Source organism: Hoplias malabaricus, chromosome 3, assembly GCF_029633855.1.
Source record: "Hoplias malabaricus isolate fHopMal1 chromosome 3, fHopMal1.hap1, whole genome shotgun sequence".
NCBI classification, from domain to species: domain Eukaryota; kingdom Metazoa; phylum Chordata; class Actinopteri; order Characiformes; family Erythrinidae; genus Hoplias; species Hoplias malabaricus.
Window position 1 is genome coordinate 47,256,245 of NC_089802.1, and position 21,769 is coordinate 47,278,013.

The following is a 21,769-nucleotide window of genomic DNA, read 5'->3' on the forward strand; positions in this document are numbered from 1 at the left end:
GTATTTTTCATTCAACACTTAAGCTGCTCAACACTGGTCAGCGTTATATGATTTCCTTCATGACGAAAAACAGGAGACAGATCTGGACTACAGCCTGGTCAGTCAAACATACTTAATCTGTGGCCATGAAGCCATGCTGTTATTGCATGTGCAAAATGAGGACTGGCATTTTCTTGCTAAAAAAACAATCATGGATTTCCCTTGATGGCAGCATGCTCTTCTAGTATCCCAATATATTCCTCCCCATCAGTGGAAGGTCCTCACATATGCACACCTCCCATGGCATAAGAGCTGATGCACCCTCCAATACACAGATAATTAATGATACAGATAATCCAACTTCCACTTTTCCAGAAAAGAAGCTGAAACTTGGACTCATCTGACCACAGATTCGAGTTTCAGATCTTGATGCAGCAGTGGACTGTGTTAAGTGACACTGGTCTCCTGATGTACTCCTGAGCAAATATTTGTCACAGAACATGAAGATATCTCATTCATTTTTAAAATGTATTTATTTATTTTTGAAGTTTCCAAAACCATTAAGCAGTGGTATCACACCATGCTATACACAGGCAGGTTTCTCTGGACTTCCAGAAACTTTTCACAATATTATTTACTGTCAATGGTGAAAGACCTCAATTCTTTGCTGTCTTCAATTGATGAATGTTCTTTATGAATTTTCTGACAATTCTCTCACATGTTTGGCAACTAACCCATCCCCTCTGTTTATATTCTTCAGCTTGTAGTGGAGAGTTTTCAGAACCATCATTTGAATATTCTGTTTTCACATTTATTTTGCTTCAGTCCCAAATTGTTTAAAGGTGTTGCAGGCATCAAGGTCAAAAAACAAAATTAAAAAAAAAGGTCAAGGCACCAATTTGCGGTGAGTGAAAACACTGCAAATGATTTCTTTGTACATTTGTCAGTTCAACAAAAGTTTACAAATCTTAGATTCTTGATTTTAGTGAAAGTGAAATTATTATATTATTCATTTTTTTCCAGATATGTGGAAAAACGGCATGTTTCCCACTGCAGAGTACCTACAGTACATGACTCTGCTTGCATTTGGTTACCTCTCCCCTGGTTGATTCTCTATTATCAGATTTCCCTTTACATGCACTTGGGGAAAACAAAGCCGCAAAATACAGTCACTAACAGGAACTTTGGGCTTTGGAAACCAACAGAAATGGTGGCTGTAACCGCCGTAATTGTAGTTTTTTTTGGGACCAAACACAGCTTAGCTACTCTTCAGTAGAGGATTTTTTCATTTCTCATCTGGCTCTCCCTGGAGTCTTTAGTGAACCTCTTCAAAAGACACAGCAGAATTTTACAAATTGTCATTATGAGTCACATAAAAACAAATTCATTGCTAGATTGCTACTGTAGCTTGGAGATACAGATATGGCTAGATTAAACCTTATGGCTGTATTAGTCCCTCTTTGGCACACTTGGAACCATGAATGAGCAGGTAGTAAAGAATTACCCAGTTCCAGGTAATAAATAAGCATAAAGCAAAAAGGCAGAGTAGAGTCAAGTTGAGTAGAAAAACTCCCTCAAAGCTGGGGGGAGGAGTCGCTCCAAGAAAATAAGACTTAAAATGGGACCCCTCCTCTTCCTAGGTTTTAATATTATTTTTTGCTCTCACTCTCTTTGTGGTTCCTTTTTCATATAAAGTAACATCCATCCATCCATTATCTGTAACCGCTTATCCAATTTAGGGTCGCGGGGGGTCCAGAGCCTACCTGGAATCATCGGGCGCAAGGCGGGATATAAAGTAACACATTATAAATAATAACAAAAAACAAATCAGTCTATGATTATTATTGTTGTTCAGTTTCCTGTTGTCTTTTTTCTCTCTCCATGTGTTTTTTCCCTCCCTCTCCAACATTGTCTTCACATTTAATAGTAAGCATTATTTTGTTCTCTTGTAATCTCTCTCACTCTTATTTTTCCTTATATATTATTAAATAAATGTAATAGTAATAAAAAAATAAATCTGTATGGTGGTAAACATTGTTATTGTTGCATTCTCTCTCTATCTCTCTCTCTCACTCACCATTTTCTATTTTCTGTTTAGTGGTAAGCATTATTTTTGTTGTCTTGTAAGCTCATTCTTTTCTTCCTGTCCCTCCCTCTTTCACTCCCCCACTCCCTCTTCTACATTCTGTTTAGTAGTAAGCATTATTTTTGTCATCTTGTATTGTCCCTCTCTCTCTCTCTCTCTCTCTCTCTCTCTCTCTCTGTCTGTCTGTTCCAGAGACTCCAGTGGACATTTCAAGGCTGCAGGTCATGTGACTGTGTTCACCATGCTGATGTGTGCTGATGCAAGAGTCAGAGATTAGGAGTAACCTGTGGTCGTTTGGTATGGACGGCAGTGTAATATTACTGTTTTTTTATGGAAAAAGTCCCACAGTGCTTTACAGCAGCTCAGGACCCTTTCTAACCCAAACTGAAGGACACCGTCAGATAACCCTGTCACAAACACACAGCAGCAAATAGGTCTTATCTAAATAAAATATGGGGAGTTCACCTTCCCTGCAGCACTCACTATTCGAAAGGTTGCGCTATTATCTTTAGAGCAGACACCATTTAAGTGCTGTCTCTTTTTCCCTGCCATTGATAAGTCAGAATGAAGAAGACGAAGTGTGTTGTAATGGCCTTAAGTAAAAGGGAAACGGTTTGCGGGCAACCTCGCGACAGTTTAGGTATGCTAAGCACATATCAAACGCTTTCTGGGGAAGCAGTCTGTTGTCCTTGGGGGATTTTGTAGCTTCACACACTTCAAATCCATTGCTGCAGCTAATCTTCGTAATACCCTTTATTTGTTCCCTCAGTCCTCAGTTGACAATTTACAGTCAGGGTGGGAGGATAAAAAACAAGGGGGTTTTGGGCTCTGCCTTTTTTCGCTAAATGTCCCACAAGCGCATTTGTGTAAAACTGTTTTAATTTCTTCAGCAAAAGGAAGAAGTCTTAATCCAATATTCACTTAAACAAACGAAAAAGCCAGAGGTTGATTTGAGACTGGACCAAAGAAGAACTGGCACGTGTCCTTTACTTTACTCAAAGAATTCATCTGACCTGAATAAAACGTATTGCTTGTTACAATTAAAAACCAAAACAACTAGATGTGAAAATCACTCTATAGTGTCAATCACAATAGTGTGTTCAGATTCATGCAGAATGAAACAATACACACTCTAGATATTCTGATTATATTTTGTCCAGTAATACAGCTAGAACAAAACGCAAAATGCAGATGAGACAGTCAACACACAAGTGTGATTAATTGTGCTGAATAATTAACAGCTAATGTCACACAGTACATTTTATTATGTGGAAATAGCATGCACTGTGGGTTCCATGCATTGTATATTTTCTGTGCTGAAGGAAAAAATACATGTTTTATAGCATGCCAAAACCATACTGCACCTGTGATCTTGACATCTCGAATATACTTTAACAGCAGGGCACCGTCAATAGGGTCCATTTTGGAGCAGAGCCCCACCTTCCCTGGACACAGGTCACTGTGCATGTTATGGAGGGCGTGAGCCATCGCGTAAACCGCATCGATCACAAACATCACTTTGCCCTCCTGCTCGTACGAAGAGTCCTTCCCAATCCTCTCCTGATCTGGAAGGCAAATACACACACACACGAAATGAAACATCAAATGCAACTCTACACTGTAAACCCTAATGTTCAAAGTAATTAACTGGATTGAGTGATTCTAATTTAAATGTACTGAAAAGCTTCACTCAAATAATTCAATTATTTTCTTCTTTTAGAGTTTGATTCTGCAGAGTCTTGTTTGTAGTTTAAAATAAAAATAGCTAGATATGAGAGATTTAATTGAATGTTGAGTTCATGCAACACTGCGTCTGAAGTCACAGACATAGGACCAGTGCAGCAATATTCAGCCGAGGTGGCGGATGGTCTGGGATTCACTGCTTTTAGTGAATGTGGACAGGTTCATGTGTTTATTTCAGTGCGAGGTGCGGTGGCACAACACTCCTGAGGCCTGGGGTTCGAGACCTGCATTGGGTCACTGCCCTAAAGAGTTTGGTGTGTTCCTACACAGTGCAAAAACACACGTTGGTAGTTGGACTGGCCATGAAAAAGTGTCCATATGTGTGAGTGTGTGGTGCCCTGTGATGGACTGACAATCAAATGGTTACAGACAATCAATGAATTTATGGTTAAATTAGTTAATACTGCTTAATAGTACTGAGTACAAGAAATGCATATTTTTTGAGTTGTATTAAGCATTAAATAAAAAGTGGTAGATAGTTAAAGTGAATGTGTATGCATACTTCTGACATTTGAATTTATGAACTTTTTCAGGTTTACAGCGTACCAGTTCTCTATGAAATTTATGCTACTCATTTTCAAATATTCCTCCAAGTCAGTGCAGTAATTAAAATAATGTCTCACTTTAAGCTCAAGGATAACATTTTCTTTCTCTTTTTTGTTTACTATTCCTGTTTTTTTTGGTAGTGGCTGCCACAATCAAATACAAAACAACAACAACAACAACAACAACAAAGCTCAGATTGTTTGGACACGCTAATGCAGTCTAATTACTGGAGATAAGCAAAAGTCCAATGTCAATGGTGAGTGCAAAATGAGCTAAACATAATAATGATTATGATGATGTTCTTATGTAAATGACTACAATTATGTCTATTTCATGTTAATAGGAAATGACATGTTGACACTCTTAAATGTACTCATATGATTATCATCAAATCAAGTATTTCTAGTGCACTGTAAAAACAGGGTTGTCACATGTTAAGATGGTGAACTTCATCTTTTATCTGAAGCACGTGCTGAGTCAATTTAGACAGACCTTAATCTAGCATCGTAAAAACTAGGCATGTCTTTACGGCCTGTGACGGAATGACTTGATGCATCCTCATCCATGTTATCTTAGCCCTGTATCGTGTTCTCCACGCCGAGACTGATAAATGCAAACGGTCTGCTAGCACATGAGGGTGGAATAATAGACAGGGAAAGAGCAAGATTAATTATCTTTCTGTGCTCATATAATCATGCCAGACAGCTGTATATTCATTAGAGCTGGAGTTGCTCAGTGTGCTGTTTTTTTATAAGATCTTAATTGCAAAGGAGCGGTTTCAATTATGACCCTGCCGAATTAAACTGGGAGATGGGCCATCAGACGTTATGGCGGCAGGTCTCAATTGCACGGTGCAGTCTTCAGGAAGAAGTTTCAGACTTTGCCGTGACAATGCCATCCTGTACTATTAGAGACACTTCGGCTGACTCTCTGTCCAATTATGCAATAGGCTTCGGAAAGCTGAGACTATTCTCATCGCTTAAAAGATCCATGACCATACAACTTCTTTCTACTACAGTAATCCCTCGCTACTTCGCGGTTCATCTTTCGCGGATTCGCTACTTTGTTGATTTTTTCAAGGGGGCTTTTTTTATTATTTACATGTATTAGACTAGGCCTGTAGGTGACAAAATATATCATTTACAAGTATTTCCTACGTACAGTACATGTATTGTTCATGACCACATCCGAGTGAAATTTACTTACGCTAAATCACAGCTTAGGAATTACTCTATTAAACAAACTGGTGGGATATCACATGTAGTTCCAGCTGAAAAACATTATAGAATGACTGTTTAATGCAAAGGGTGGGTTGTTAACAGTAACAGGGAGGGTTTTAAAAGTCCAAATACTCATTAAATACATAAAAAATAGCTTTCCTCTACTTCGCGGAAATTCGTTTTTTCGCGGGTGGTCTTGGAACGCATCCTCGCGAAAAACGAGGGATCACTGTATTTCCTTCTTTCACACAGAGGCCCACTTCTGAAGGCTGCCCACTATCATAGCACTTATTTAACATGTAAGAGGAACATGTAAGTGGATATCAAGAACAGCAGGTGATGACTTCGCATTCAAGATTGTTTGAAGAATCATATATATATATATATATATATATATATATATATATATATATATATATATATATATATATATATATATATAACATACAATAGAAAGTCAAAGAGGAAACATGAAGGTAAAGTAACGGAAAATTAATTCATTATTTATTAAATAATTTACTGTCATTCAAATAAACCATGTTTGATGTGTAAAAGACCTTTAGAATCAGTAATGATGAGGTCTGGCTAGTGTGTTCTAACAGTGACAAGCAATTTTTTTTTTTGCAAGTGTTCTTTTTGGCTACTTCTTTTTCCCAGCAAGTTTCTCCATTTCCTTATAGTAATATTTTTTCACAATACATGTGTTGTTGTTGTTTGTTTGTTTTTCAGTAATCTGCTGGACTAGAAAATATTTACAATTTTGTACAGCTGCAAATATATATAAAATAATAAAATAAATACATACATACAAATAAAATTTAAGATAGCTTCTTGTTTTGTACAATTATTGGGTAAAAAATGTTCACAGTTATGCTTGGAGCACTCTAAAGTAAATGAGGAACAGCCAGTGCTAAGATGGATGGAGACAATCAGAGGGATCAAGAACAGGTCGTTAAGAGGCCTGAGGCCATAACAGATCCTGTCTTCAGGATTAACCCTATCCACTTGATCAAGAGGAGCTGGAACTAACCCGACTGCACTTAATGATAACAGTAATGTGTCGAAACCATCCACATAAAGGGAACAGCCATTTTGAAGGATGGCTGCCTCCCCTTCAACATGGTTCAATGAAAAGCAGCCCATGCACATGAGTCATATATACTCATATAGTAGCAACAACAGATTTTGAAATGTACCCTATAGTGTAATGTGTGATTTAATGGTAGCCAATCAGAGCAGTGTTTATTTTTATATAACAATTTCCAAGTAATGGTAACAGAAACAGTCAGAAATCCACACAATAATGAAGACGTCAGAGAAAAATATTAAGAGACAAGGAAGAAAACAGAACATGGAAAACTGGTGTTCAGTGTTATCGGCCCTTTAACGAAAAACGTCAAGCTGATTGTTCTCTTCACGAGACTGCTTAATTTGATGTGCGTTTTCTGTTAGCATGCTTTACTGCTTCTTCCAGGCATCCTCTTATCTAAACAGAAGAGCTGAGTGTGTCCAGAAAAGCTACTGTATCCATTAGAAAAAGGCGTCAGTCTTTTACTTTAGGGCCTGTAATCAGTGGTACTCCAGCTCAGCCTCGCGACAGAAAGCCAAAGGCAATTTAACAGCCAAGACAAGCCCCATGCATCTTTAAAAGCCTGAATTAAAGAAGCAGGATATGCCTGTGTAATTGTTTGCCAAGAGCACTACTGCTAGAGACACTCAAAACGTGGGGCATGCCTGTTTAAAAAAAACAAAAAAAAACAAACAAAAAAAAAACATGATATTGATCCCGCACAAGGGGGAACGACAAGCACACATGCTTCACTTGGCTCCCCACACCCACACAAACACTCTCTCTATCTCTCACTCCCCTTCCTTTGTCTTTCATCTATGGCGATGAACACACATACATACACACTTTTTCATCCATGTGTACCCAGCTTTTTCACACCTTCACACACACAAACTCCTCATCTTCAAGTCAGAGCACAGACACACACACGGCTGGCTCTCAGTGCCTTTAGAGAAATCCGTTAGGATTAAGAGAACCATCGCAGAGGGGTTTTCTGGGCCTTGGAGGAGTCTACGGTGCTGCTGAATTCCCGCACCTCCAGCCGTTCATGTCTTGTAAAAAATTCAAGCCCCCTTGCCCATGAAAGCTCCAGCCCCTCTGGGACCCTCCAGGACCGAGGGCTCTGAGGGGATCCGTGTGCCAAAAAAAGCCCCAGAGAAATTTGTCACACTGCGCTGTGTTTGAGTGTTTTCATTACACAGGTCTGGCAGGCTCACATTTCTTACACAGGAGTTTACACATCCTTTTCTCTCTCCACAGCAGGAAGCAGGGCCTTCATTCACACACACCGTCTTTAGCTTGTGCTCCTTCCACATCAAGGCCTTCACTCAAACCAGGAGAGGATTTCACATTGAGATTACCATGCATTTCTATGCCATATCATGACAGAACCTTTATTTGCTTTACAACCCCTACGTTGAAGAGTGAATACAGCCGTGTCGAAGGTTTGTTGACACAAGTTCATTCGATGTTGCTTCTGCAGTCAAGGATATTAATATGTAGTTTGTCTTGCTTTTCTGCAGTAACAGGTTCTATCCCTCTAGAATTGCTTTATGCTAAATGTTAGAACAGTCCTGTAATGAATTGGTGCCACATTAACTTCAGTGAGGTCAAGTATTATGTTGGATGATTAGTCCTGGATCAATTCAACTCATCCCAAAGGTAATGAATGGTGCTCCATCACTCCAGATAATGCAGTTCCACCGCTTCCAGGCCCAGTGTTGTGGGGATTTATACATCTCTAGTTGATGTTTGGTACTGGGCATGGTGATCTTGGGCAAAACACTGAATGAAGAATGTAATTTAGAACTGTGTGTGGACGTCTATAAAAAGAGGTGTCTACAAAGTTTGGGACACAGAATGTATTATAAAATGGTTATGTCGAACTATAATGCAATGTTTAAGCAAAAACCTCTTGAAAATAGTAAGGCTTATATTTTAGTTTGCTGCTGAAACACTAAGGTCTCTCTCCCTTCTTAAATAGCCACGTGCCACATAGAGAGGTTTGTATCTTGAGGCTCAATATAAATGGCTTCCATTGGCTTTCATTTAGATGTATAATGCACTGTTTGGTTATAGGGAGTAGGGAGCCATTTGAGATTCAGCCCAGTTTTGTTCAGACTATTTTTATTGTAGCATCCATAGCGGCTATGAGTGCTATCAGACACAAAGCAAAACCAGGTAGACATTCAACCCTTAGAAATATTAATTTTCTTTTATCAACAAGCAAAGAAACTGGTGAAATGAGCACAAAGGATGAAAAGTACACATGCAGTTACAATAGTGGCATAGCACCCTTTTATTACTGCTTAAACAACACTGTAAAATATTTTATCAGCTAGTGCCCATCAACAATGTGAATGACATGTAGAACAGTGATGCTAAATATAAAGTACCAGTCCAATGTTTAGACATGCCCACTCAGGGAGGGTTTCCTTTGTTTGGGCCATTTTCCATTGTGAATGTACAGTACCTGTCAAAAGTTTGGACATCTTCTCATTCAGTGGTTTTTCTTTGTTTTTTTTATTATTCTCTACATTGTAAATGAATACGGAAGATTCTAAAACTATGAAGGAACACATATGGAATTATGTAGTAAACAAAAAAATGTTTAACAAACCAGAATATGTTTTAGACTTTAAATTCTTCAAAGTAGCCACCTTTTGTTTGATGACAGGTTTGCACACTCTCTGCATTCTCTCAATCAGCTTCATGAGGTCCTCACCTGGAATGGTTTTCAGTGAACAGCTGTGGCCTCATCAAGAGTTAATTTGTAGAACTGCTCACCTCCTTAATGTGTTTGAGACCATAACTTGTGTCGTGTAGAGGTAGGGGCTGGTACACAGTTTTATACAGTGAATAGCCCTATTCAACAATGACTTATGAGAAGATGTGTCCAAACTTTTGACTGGTACTATATTTAATTCATTCATTCATTCATTATCTGTAAGCGCTTATCCAGTTCAGGGTCGCAGTGGGTCCAGAGCCTACCTGGAATCATTGGGCGCAATGCAGGAATACACCCTGGAGGAGGCACCAGTCCTTCACAGGGCAACACACACAATCACACATTAACTCACACACTCACACCTGCAGACACTTTTGAGTCGCCAATCCACCTACCAATGTGTGTTTTTGGACTGTGGGAGGAAACCGGAGCACCCGGAGGAAACCCTTGCGGACACGGGGAGATCACACCAACTCCTCACAGACAGTCACCCGGAGCGGGAATCGAACCCACAACCTCCAGGTCCCTGGAGCTGTGTGACTGCGACATTACCTGCTGTGCCACCGTGCCACCCACTATATTTATTTATTTATTTATTTTTAAATATATTTATTTGTTTTAAAGCCTCGCTGCCACCAGCAAGGCTGCCTCAAAATGACTCTTTTCTCACTCAGTTTTGGCCTGGATACCTTTTGACGAGATCTCAATAGGAAACAACAGGCAAAAGCACACTGATGGGTATACAGGGCATGGGAGAGTTTAGAAGAGAAAGTGAAAAAGAAGAAATGGATGTAAAATAGACTCTGATTTTAGTTTTAATGTGATGCCAAAATCCTGCTTATTTTGAGTTCCTTTTCCTGAGAAAAGAAGGACGCAACAGAACCATCTTTTACCAGCCGAGATATCCCATGATGTGCCATGGGGATTTTAGAATATTGCAGCATTAGCTGAGCAGCAAACAAGGCTTTAAACGTACTGTACTCAACATCAAACAATTAATCAAACATATTTTAAGAAGGAAAATATATTAAAAAATGTTCCCTTTGTTTAAGGAGCAAGGTGCAGTTTATTAAACTGTGGGAGGTGGGGTAGTGTCTGTCTGTAAATGAACCCTTTTATCTGTCGTTTATCTCCTGCTGCTGTGTGAATTGACACTGGTCTGAGATAAATACACAGCGACTAAAGCTGAAGCAGAGGACATTAGTGATTATTTCTGTAAAATATTGTTTATAGGAGAGTGTTGTGCTCTGTTGTTGTGCTCTGTTCACCTCAGAAAATGATCATGGTTTCTAATGTAGCCTTTTCCTTTTACACGATCACTGACTTAAATAATCACTGCTTATTTTTTTAAGATTACTATTATGTGAATTGTTTGCGTCGGAGAAAAGAGAAACACGTCAAGAAGCAGAGAGAGAATGTTTGTTTCTTTAATCAATGTTTAATAACGTTCAATAGAACTACTCCAAAATCCACTGTCATCACTGGGTTTTTGTGAAAAAATTTAATGAAAGTGTTTACTATTTAATATTACAAATAATAATAATAATAATAATAATAATAATAATGACAACCAAAACCAAACATATAAAGCCTCAAAGGTGTCATAACAGTAAACGCAGTGGGAGAGCATTCAATCAAAGAGACTGTATCTGTTTTAAATGATGATTTATTGCATTTTAAATTAAAACATGTATAATGTGTTAAACCTATTTTTAAAAAAAGATGACCTTTTTTTAATTTAAATAGTCAAAGTCTTTTCAGTAAAATCCACTATAATAAAACACTTTCATGTCCAGCTCTAATAAATGGGGAAAAATTATAAAATAAAAAATGCCTGGCTCCACTTCTATGGTGCAGGAGCCAGGGGAGAACAGGAGTGGCGATTAGTCCGCCATAAAGTAGACTGCCCTATTTCGGTTTGGCCTTCGAAGGACACTCAAAAGCCTTCAAAGGACAGGCTTTTGTAGACCACTTCCTTCAAAGCATGCAGCCCCTGAACCGAGACGCACCTTGTGTTTTTTAAAAACATATCTATGGGTTTTCCTGAGAGGTGCTTCTGTCCAAGCAGTGATTCTATCATTGGGAATTTGTTAGTTAGATGCCATAGCCATCCAAGTGAGTACAATTAGGTGGGTATCAGGGTGTTCCCTTTCACATAGGGCAGTAAATATTCCTCTCCAAGTGTGTCGAGTAGTTCACGTGTCTTACAGGTTGGCTTCACCTTTCTTGGGTGGAAGTGCCAGTAACTAAAACTGACAGAAGAGGCGTAGGGACGCAATCTGTAAATTACTAAAGTAATAGTCAATGAATGGCCTGCTTTATTCTGGAGTAAAAAAAAAAATCATGCTAGTCCCTTGAATCATCAGAACACCCACAGAAATCCATTTAGATGATCTGAGGTTCAGTCAGCACATACTAAACATCTGTAATTTGTCCTGTCTAATTAGTATCTAGCAGTTTTCTATGATTTACGTTTACACAGATCAATATAATGATAATGATTCACAAAAAAGCACATTATGAAGGACCATTTCATACAGTTTAGAATGTTCCTGTTTACACCTTTACACAACGTCCCTCTGTTGGAATCCATTACATTTATCTGAAAAATTAAAACTGAATATGCTGCAGCTGCCATAATCAATACACAATGCCATCAAGAGCATGTTCCTCGGTTTTGAGGCTCAAACCGCTAAATCCTTTCAGCAATCAAAGGGTAATTGTTCTTTTGGATGTGATTCAGCTGCTGAAGCTCACAGGCTTTGTCTCAGATCCAGACAGAAGCACTCTTAGATAAGACTTTACTACCTGAGTCTTCCACTCGAATGTCCATTGTGAAGCTTTATGGCTGCAAATCCAGAGGGAGGGCTGGGATCAAAATCATGCACACAAACAAACATATGTACATGCACACTCAAAGCGTTCTCCATTTTCACTGCCCCAGTTTGGGGACACCTGCTTTCAATGATGTTTTCAGTCAGAATGGTGCTCCATCACTCCAGGTAATGTACTTCCAGCAGGACAAAGCCCACTGCTGGGGGAGTAACAGTGGGGGTGGGGGGCTGTTGTGTTTAAACCTGTCTCGGTTAGTGACCATCGGCACATGTGCAGCTGCTCCAGAGCATCCCATTTCTTTCAAGCTGTGTGTACAGAATGTAATGCCTGTATCCACAGTGTGTGAAAAACACCCATCATAAGGGGTTTCTGTACATTTATGAGCATAAAAGAAGTTGTTAGGACTTTTGTACTTTAGTTGCTTAGTGGAAAGGCAACTCTTTTGAGTCATTATTTAAATGACAAAACAATTTTGTCTTCAGTATGAGTTTAGACCACTCTGCCCACCCGTGTCTGTGAAGAGCTTCCAGTGATGGAGGTGAGCTGCGTTTATGGTGTCAGTGCAGCCCACTCGGATGCATTTTTTACTGAGATGATAGAGCCCCAAGAGCTGAGCTACCCCCTTCTGTTCTTTCCCATTACAATAAACTGTGCAACCACCACTACATTTCTCACAGATAAAAGATGGGTCCTGCTCTTTGATCAAAGTACACTTGCAAAACCATTTAGACATCAGCTATCCCCCTCTTCACTGTCCTCTGAACAGCACAGGCCTGGAGGCACACTGCAAAGAGCACCACAGAAAAGCATCTTCAGTTGCTCTCCAATCACAGGAGATTTCGGATTTGGCAAAGCAGACGCCAAGTGTTATCATCAGTGACAACCACTGTGGCAGAATCATTGGGAATATGATGCGAATCCGCAAACAATCCGCCATGATCCGCTGTGTACCACAACAACCCGATGTAGCCTCTCCGTCTCATAGTGTTCCCCAGACACTGGTTATTGAACGAAGAAGACTCTGTTTCTGAGCACAGAGCTATTTCTTGGCTGGCATTGTCTGGACAGCAGTGAGGGCGACTATCCTGACAGTCATAGTGGTTATAGTAGTTGTGAGCCTGTCACCTTTATTGTAATTTTCCATGACTCATTAATCATTAAATGATTCAGAAAGTCTTTGTTTACATCCCAACAACAATTGATAATGAGAAGAGTTTATTGTTTTATAATGTAGTAGTGTACACACCCACAAATGACCAATAAAGATTGGCATGATGAGTTGTGGTTCAATTACCAGCTCAGATATGAATACTACACTAAACCTATGAGAATCCTTGGGACAGACTCCTAACTCTGCATTACCTACCCATCTCCAGAAAAGTAGAGACATTTTGTAAAATACAACTTGAAACATGATTTAACTACAACAATACAAAGAAACTTTTTCTAGTGTTTTCACTCACCAACTTCATTGTGTTCCATAAATGTAATCAAATTAAGAATGTGATTCTCACAACATAAACCATAAAATATTCAAGTTACACATTTTAAGGGAGGTGTGGGCTCAGAACAGTCTAGCAAATAACTGAGGGCTTTCACCATCAACAATATTTAATACTGTGATAATTTTCAGGAAACCTCAGTCTGTGTAGAGCAAGATCTGACACCATTGTTGAATGAAACAGTGAAACCGGTGAAACCATAAATATCGCCACACGGGCTCTGGAGGACTACAGAAAACTGCTGTCACTTAACATAGTCCACCACTGCATCAAGAAATGCAGCCCAAAACTATTATACAAGGAGAAAGTCATACATCAATTCATGTCTCTTCTTTGAAACTGAGCTCATCTCAAATGGCCCACCTCAGGCCCAAAGGACAGTGGAAACACACATGCCTCTGGTCAGATGAGTTCATGGTGTGGAGGTGTCCACAGCATGATTGAATGGCATATGTGAGAAGGTATCGTTAAAGCAGGGAAATACATTGGGATTGTCAAAAAGCATTTGCTGCCATGAAGGCTACACCTTTTCCTGGGAAGCTCATGGTTATTTCAGCAGGCCTCATTCTGCAGGTGCTAAAACAATGCAGAATAAGAGTGTGCTAGATTGGCCTGCCTGAAGACTAGATCTGTCTTCTTTGGCACAACAGAATCAGAAAAAGATGACGACAGTGTTGAAAAGCTGAGGTCTTGTACCAAGCAAGAATGGACAAGAAATTCCACTTGCCAAACTGCAACACTTTTAGCACCCGCATTTCCCACAAGGTTAAGACATGTAATGAAGAGGAAATGGAGCTTAACACAGTGGTAAACACTCCTCTGACCCAATGTTTTGAGTGGGTTACAGGCATCAAATTTTAAATGAATTATTCCAAATATAAAATTAAGATGGTCAGTGAAAACATTTGATTTATTTGTCAGTGAAATAAAGCTTCAAGCAAATTACCCTCTCATTATCATCATCCACAATCACTATCTATAGAACGCACACTTCTTTGTTTAAGAACACAATATGCTTCTTACTGAACTGAACAACAGTGTGGGGTTATATTACAGTAGTAGTAGGACTATAGCTGCCCTCATAATTTATTGATTATTGCTTTTTAAGCAGTGACTCTTTCCCAAGCAAATCCAGCAGTAGGATCAGCTAAAACTGTCAAAAATAATACTAAAAAAAAAAAACAGTACCAATTTCTCATGCAAGTGACTGAGCAACATTTCATGCATGTATATCTACTGAAAAGCAATCGTAAACCAATCTCAATCTGCTCTCTGTATATTTGCTCATTCCTGTTAGAAACAGGGAAACAATGCGTATGCTCTGAACTGAAAGACTGGGGGAGAGGGAGAGGGAGAGGGAGAGAGAGCCAGCTGAAAGCAGAGATATCCAGCCCTTTAATCCTCCAGTAACCACAGGGCTTTTGTGAGGGCTGCAAAATCACAGCACTGATGCTGCTCTCTGCAATCTAACAGCAGCAAATATGAGGCAAGCTCAGAAACAACATGGAAGCATCTCAGCTTCCTGACCAACATCATAGCTGCTCTATCTGTACGGAAACACACAGGCAAAATACACTCCAACACTGCTCTCTGCATTTGGAGTCCACTGCACAGCTGCTAGTTTGGACTGAACCACCATGGTTGAAGACGATGCCTCATTTTATTTCCTTAAGGAAATGGATGATGTGGCCAAAATTTCTATCACAATATATTTGTACAGTGGACTATTTTGTGAATATATTTGTGCAGTGGACCTATGCCCTCTGGACTGATCACAATAGCACAATACATCTGAGATGAAATGGTGTGGCAGCTCCTGATCTCACTAATGTTCTCATGCCATTGTATCATCACAGAGATGTTCCTCCACTTGGCCTAAAGCTGTCTCAAAGCAATCGATGCTGGTACTGCAGCAAAGTGGAACAAACTCCCTAATAATGCCCTTAATTTCAGAAAGGAATTTGTATGAGCAGTTGCCTACGTTATGCCAAATCGTGTTTAAATTCTGTAAGCTGAATGATGTGATTACATGGACAATTGCCAGCACTTCCATTTTAAAGCTCTTAATGCCAAAACAATGTCATTTCATTTGTGATAGCTAGCCTAAAGCTTCTCACACACCCAGGAACTCCAGAGGAACCGTCATTGTTAAGACTGCAGAGAGAAACAACCTCTAATTTATTGTTCAGAAACACAAACATCGCCTGAATTTGTGACTTTGGCAGAGTACACTTCTCTTCAGGCTGGTGCAGAACATTTTGGGCAAAACCTCTAAATTTACTGCTGGGAAACCAGCACTCAGTCCCTGGATTCAAAGCCAAGAGTGCACCTGCAGCATTAGATGAAAAAAAAAAGCAATCAAAGATATGTCTGAGATTGTGCTTTGACTCAGTCATTCATTGAGGCATATTCTGAAGATCTTATATCACATTAGTCATCATCAACAATGTCAGTGGGGATTTGGGCAGATCCGTGGGTGCGTGTTGACTCATGCTTGGGTGGGTTTGTTAGTGGGAACACTGTTCCTCTGAGGCGTTCTCTGGACTGAGCTCTGTCTGAGGTACCCCAGCAACGTCGTCAGCTCCAGCCGCGCAGCCTTTTATTCTGACTTTGAAGATGCACAAAGAACACACTCGGGACTTTCCAAATTAGCTGTGCTCACCTTATAAAGGGGCAATAAAAACAAGCAGAAGGACATTTGCGAGGGAGCAGAGCTCTTGTTCGCACAATTTTACAACGTTACAGGACCTCAGTAATGCAGCCAACAACAACATATAAACAGGAGAATCCAGGCTCCTAAATCCCTGAAACTAGTTTGCTAATGACAACAAATACCTGTCCTTGCCAATGAGAACTTAATGGAAAACACAGGAATGTTTTTGTTTGCCATAACGTGTGTCTGCCTTCTTTACTATGCTGTAAACACACTGATAAGGAGGGGATCTTTTCGACGCTCTCGCTAGACTCCATGGCAAATAAAAGGCTTTACACCAAGCAGCAGGGAGTAGGCTCTCTTTCTGCATCACGTCGCTCTGATAAATATTACATCTCCTCTTAGAGAGGGAAAAAAAGGGAAAAAAAAACACTGCTAGAGGATGTGGCACCCTGCTATACTTGCATTATATTTTGTGATAGGTCAACAAAAATTACTAATGTTCTCTTCCGTTTGACCCCAGCATATCTCTCCCTTGTGCCGTAGTTAATCCACACTGAGTGATATGAATATTTTCATTAACAGAACAAACAGCATCTGTACGGCCTCTCAACTGTTAACAGTTCTATGCAGCAGTTAAAAGGATTCCACTATTGTCATAAAGACCTTTTCCAATACTAAATCTCCTGGAAAAAAATAAATAAATCTCAGTGTTTGTTTATCCATATTATATATAAAACTTTTCAATAATATCTCATTGGCATTATAATTATTGCCAAAGTCGGATCTTTAAACTGAATATCACCATGTTTTAAATATATATGTATTTTCACATACTGAGAATATCCTGAAATGTCACAAAAACATCTCCAGCTGTTCCCTTATCATGTCTGTGCAGGTGAGTAGGGGGCTGGTCATACTTGCAGTTTAAATGTGGACTAAGACTGATAAGGAAATAACAAACAACTAAAAAGAATAATATAAATAGAATTTGGTTGCATTCCTGCTTGTTTCCAGCGATCGCAGCCTTCTGTCCACTGCAAAAACAAAGGTGTAAAAATGTATTTCCATTTGCTGCATGTCACTAAAGTGTGGACTGTATTTTCTCCTTATACACAACAGACTATTGTATTGCCATTAATTAACGGGGCGAACCGAGAGAGTGTATTTAATCAATTTTAGTTATTCAAGAATCTCCAGCGAGGCAACAATAATGATTTCCTAGTGAGTTGAACAATTGCCGTATAAAATTAAGCAGTTTATTCTGTTGTGGTCGCAGTTACAGAATCCTGGCTTTGCAAGAGCTGCTGGCTGGAGAAGTAACCTCTTTATGAACATGTGCAGTCAAAATAAAGTTGTATTTATAAGACATTTAGCGAAAACTGCGAAGCTGTGGTCAGATGCATACTCTCAGGAACAGTCAGGTATGAAAGCAGCTTCTGAGCATCACCTGCAGCAGCTCTGTATGGATGGGAACCAGTGGTTGGCAGCCCTCCTACTTACTGTACTGCTGCAGTGCAGCAAAGTCTGCATCGAATAACCAGAGGACACCACCATCCTCCAGAAATTTGCCTCTAGAACGCCCTGCATCCTTCTTCTTGGATATCGTTGCTCTCTGATTGGCCGAGGCCAACCATGCGTTGCTATGTGACAGCTGTGTTGCGCAGCCAGGGGGTCAAGTGCTGACCAAGGATGAATCTGGTGGTGAGAGGCTCAGAGCCGATAGCTCTCCCCTCCAGAGATGGCCCGAATCAATTAAAGATTATCATCTCTCCTCCTGTACAGTGGATTAGTGGCTGTTATGCAGCTAGTGCAGGGAAAACGGTGCTCAGTCACAGGAGTTCAGACATGAAGCAGCTTTATGGAATTACGACTTAACCAACCGCCTTCTCCAGCACGCAGCATAGTAGGCCAAGTCTCTCTGAAAAGAATTGGCATCACTGTTTTTTTGTTTTGTTTTGTTTTCTCTCTCTCTCACTCTCCCTCTCACCCTCTCTACCCCCTTCCCCCACCCCCTGCTTCTACAGAGCTCTGGAAGGAGGGTGTTTTGCCAGTGGGGAGATAGCAAAGATTTCTTACTTGTGCACTTCTTTATGCCGGATCCTTTCTTCAAGGCATGGCGGTTGAGCTTGCAGTTGAAATTATTCTCCCAGAACTCAGCGAACCAGATGTTCCTCCTGTTGTTTTCCAGCGTCCGGCTGATGAAGTAACGATCAAACCCTGGGAGCAGATCGATGAGATAAGTGTCACTTTAACGCGCTCTGTCAAACTCAAAGGGCAGAGCCACTGAGCTTTAGAGGACATAGGCCAAGACAATGTGACTGAACACTTCTCCAAGTCCAGTGCTTTAAAAGGCATTCTTAACCATACACAGATGAGCAGATACAGACACTAATGCCATATTTATGGATCTTATTTTAGTATCATTAGCTGAAGTTACATTGTCCACATACTTATTAAACATTATGTTGTACTTTCACTGAAGTCAGTTTAAGGAGATCCAGTCATTTGGCATTTCTCCCATTACATCAAAAATTAACTGAAAGACTTTAGTGTGCAGTCATGAGCTAGTCTTAAATACACAAGACACCTGAAAATACGTGTTGGTTAATTTTGGAATATAAACTTCTCCACAAACACTATTAGCTTAGCCCTAAGCGTACCCTAAGCCAACCTTGTCTTCACCTTCGACTGTTAGTGTGTAAAAAGGTTTAGGTCCCCACAATGTGATTTATTCCTGGTACACACTGTAACACTACCATCAGCACATCCAGAAAAAAAAAATATAAAAATATAAAAAATCTTGTTTTTAAATTATTTTTCCAGTGTTTTTTTTTTATAATTTCTATCTTTATTCATGTTCAAAGTTGTCCAGTGTGATTTGCACCACTTCACTCAACAGCTCCCTTCTGCTGTCTGAAATTTTCTGGTTTCAATATTACTGAGAAAAAAGTTCCAAAATGGTTCTTTCAATAAAAACAATCTTATAACCTTTAAGAATTTATTTGCTTTAAAGAAAGCGAAACAGGTACTTCAATAGCTCTGCCCAATAATAACCCTTAGATTTTGGCACTTTGCTTTGAAAAATGTAGAGGTCCAAATGCATCCCTTACCTTTAATGGACTGGCGTTTGGGTAGGATAGTGACTGCTCCCTCAGCCATCTCTTCTTGGTGAATAACTGGAGATATCTTAGACCCCCAGCTATCTGACCCTACCCACAAGAAGTGGCCAGTGAGATTGGCTTTCTTTGCTGACTGCAGAAGCCTCCTTTAGAGAGAGCAGAACACAGAAGAGAGACAGTGAGCTCATATAATCAGTTCACTGGGACATGGACGGGATCACAACAACTAAGTTATATATATATATATATATATATATTCTTTTTTTTGTCAAAATACTGCCTGCGTTCTTCAGTGCTTTGGTGAAACTCCATTTAGTGAAATTGCAAATCAATGTGTTATTGACTGTTTAGTATTGACCAGGGTTAACAATGAACTGTATGAGCTTGCTCTATCAAAGAGTCTGGGATGCCAAATTTAGTCAAAGTCTGTCTGAAAGACAAGCACCTCGCTGAGCCAACATGAGGCAGATGCTCATCTTTCATAACAAAGATTAGCAGTAATGCTTGTGAAATATCACCAGAGTTTGTGTCAAAATCCAAAAAGAATAAAAAAAACCCTCCACTGAATGAATGGGGTAAAAAAAAAAACCTGAGAGCGAGGGGTCTGGTGATGCTTGATATGGCGTGATTTTCATCTCTAAAGTCTGTATTTAGCACAGAGTGAGAGATTAAACATGACTGCCTCTCAAATCCAAACTGAATCGTTCTAAATGACAGGCCAGTGGTTATAATGCTTTTAAGTGAAGGCATTTAGTCACGTTACAAGTGACAAGTTACAACATCTGGGTCGTAATGGGTCTGATTAGGAGCTCCAGGTGCAGCACTCAGAACTCAAGGGCTTGAAACATTCCCATGTGGAGAATTAAGCAAAAGCTAGCAACATTCACATGAATGGAAAGCTTTTGTTGTCCCCATGTTTTGTCATGAGTGTAGAGCTGTGACACATTATAATAGCACACTTACTTTATGACACAAAGCACAGAATATTACTTTCAACAAAAATATTCTAAGCTTAATTTAATAAAAACTCATATTTTGTGAACTCACCTTATATCATCCTCATTTGCAAAAATAATGACCACTCTGGCGTTGGGGTTCTCTGACAGCCGGTGAATGATCTTGTCAAACTCGCCTGTCTTAGGCTCACGGGGGATTTTCACTGACTGAGAAATACACACACCTCCTGCAACAGATAAGACGAGATTTTTAATGGTGTCTATGAGAAATCACTTCTACGTTCTTAAAAGATAATGGATAATTTACTGTGCATAAATTAGAGAAAAGCCTTCATCTATCTCATTTACAGTCAGTACAGACATTCAGTTTGTGCAATTAATTTTACAACATCAGGAAAATAACCAGAAAACATCTTTAATGGGAAATCACTCAAGAGTTTTTCAGTATTTACTCAGTCCAAGCTTTGCCATAATTCTTTTTAGATGTTTGACTTTCAATACTTTTGGGGGACAGCTGTGGTCTGAAGGTAAGAGAATCAGTCTTGGGACTAAAAAAATGGGGAAGTGGGAAGTGAAGGAACAATGCTTCCTCCTCCCTCAACATCCATGGCTGCAGGGCCCTTGAACAAGGCATCTGACCCCCAACTGCTATTTGGTAACCAAGGTGACTGCCTGTCGCTCCGATGTGTGTGTGTATGTGTGTGTTCACTGCTCCTAATCACTCCTGAACATGGCCATTTTGAGTGGAAAATTGTTCTCCAGATTTTCAACAGTACTGTATCTTATTTAACAAATGTAGTGCCAAATCTCTTTGACCTACTCTTATCTAGAATCGCAGAGAGAGCCTGTCAACTCCTACTCTTCCACCCACTTAAATAACTGGTTCCTTGGAGAACATCCCATGGAAATTCTTTAGAGAACCAAACATGACTGTTCTATTACATTGTTCCAAGGAATATTTCACTTTAAAACCGAAGAAAGAATCGCATTCATAATCTTCAAACTAAAATGTCTGATGTGAAAGTCTTGTATACAATCACTAACATCTGAATCTTCACAATTTTCTAAGAAGCAATTATTTTTGGATTTCCGGAACCCTTTCCTGTTCCAGCGCACTCAAAAAAAGCAGTGGTGTGAAAGAACAAAAGAGAGAAGTTGCAGGTCTTTTGCATCCTCTTGAACCTTTAGTGAGGTTTTGTTTTCACTGGTACAGTATTCTACACTGTGTAACACATTCTGCTTTCAACCTAGAAAGGTATAGTGGAAGGTGCCGGTGCTGTATATGTGGCTGCTAAAATAAAGGCCTGGAGGAACAAACCCAGTCTCTCTA

At 39.7% G+C, this 21,769-nt stretch overlaps 1 protein-coding gene across 3 annotated transcripts in view; it reads right to left on the reverse strand.

Annotated features, from left to right (window-relative positions):
- grm4 (glutamate receptor, metabotropic 4) overlaps positions 1-21,769 on the reverse strand; it is a 217,397-nt gene that overhangs the window by 19,363 nt on the left and 176,265 nt on the right. For all 3 annotated transcript variants that reach the window (XM_066663943.1, XM_066663942.1, XM_066663944.1), the window contains 4 exons: positions 20,531-20,666; positions 19,475-19,629; positions 18,441-18,581; positions 3,430-3,630 (listed from right to left, as the gene is read on the reverse strand). In XM_066663943.1, the coding sequence (XP_066520040.1) occupies positions 3,430-3,630; positions 18,441-18,581; positions 19,475-19,629; positions 20,531-20,666 (633 nt within the window). The remainder of the gene's footprint in view (positions 1-3,429; positions 3,631-18,440; positions 18,582-19,474; positions 19,630-20,530; positions 20,667-21,769) is intronic.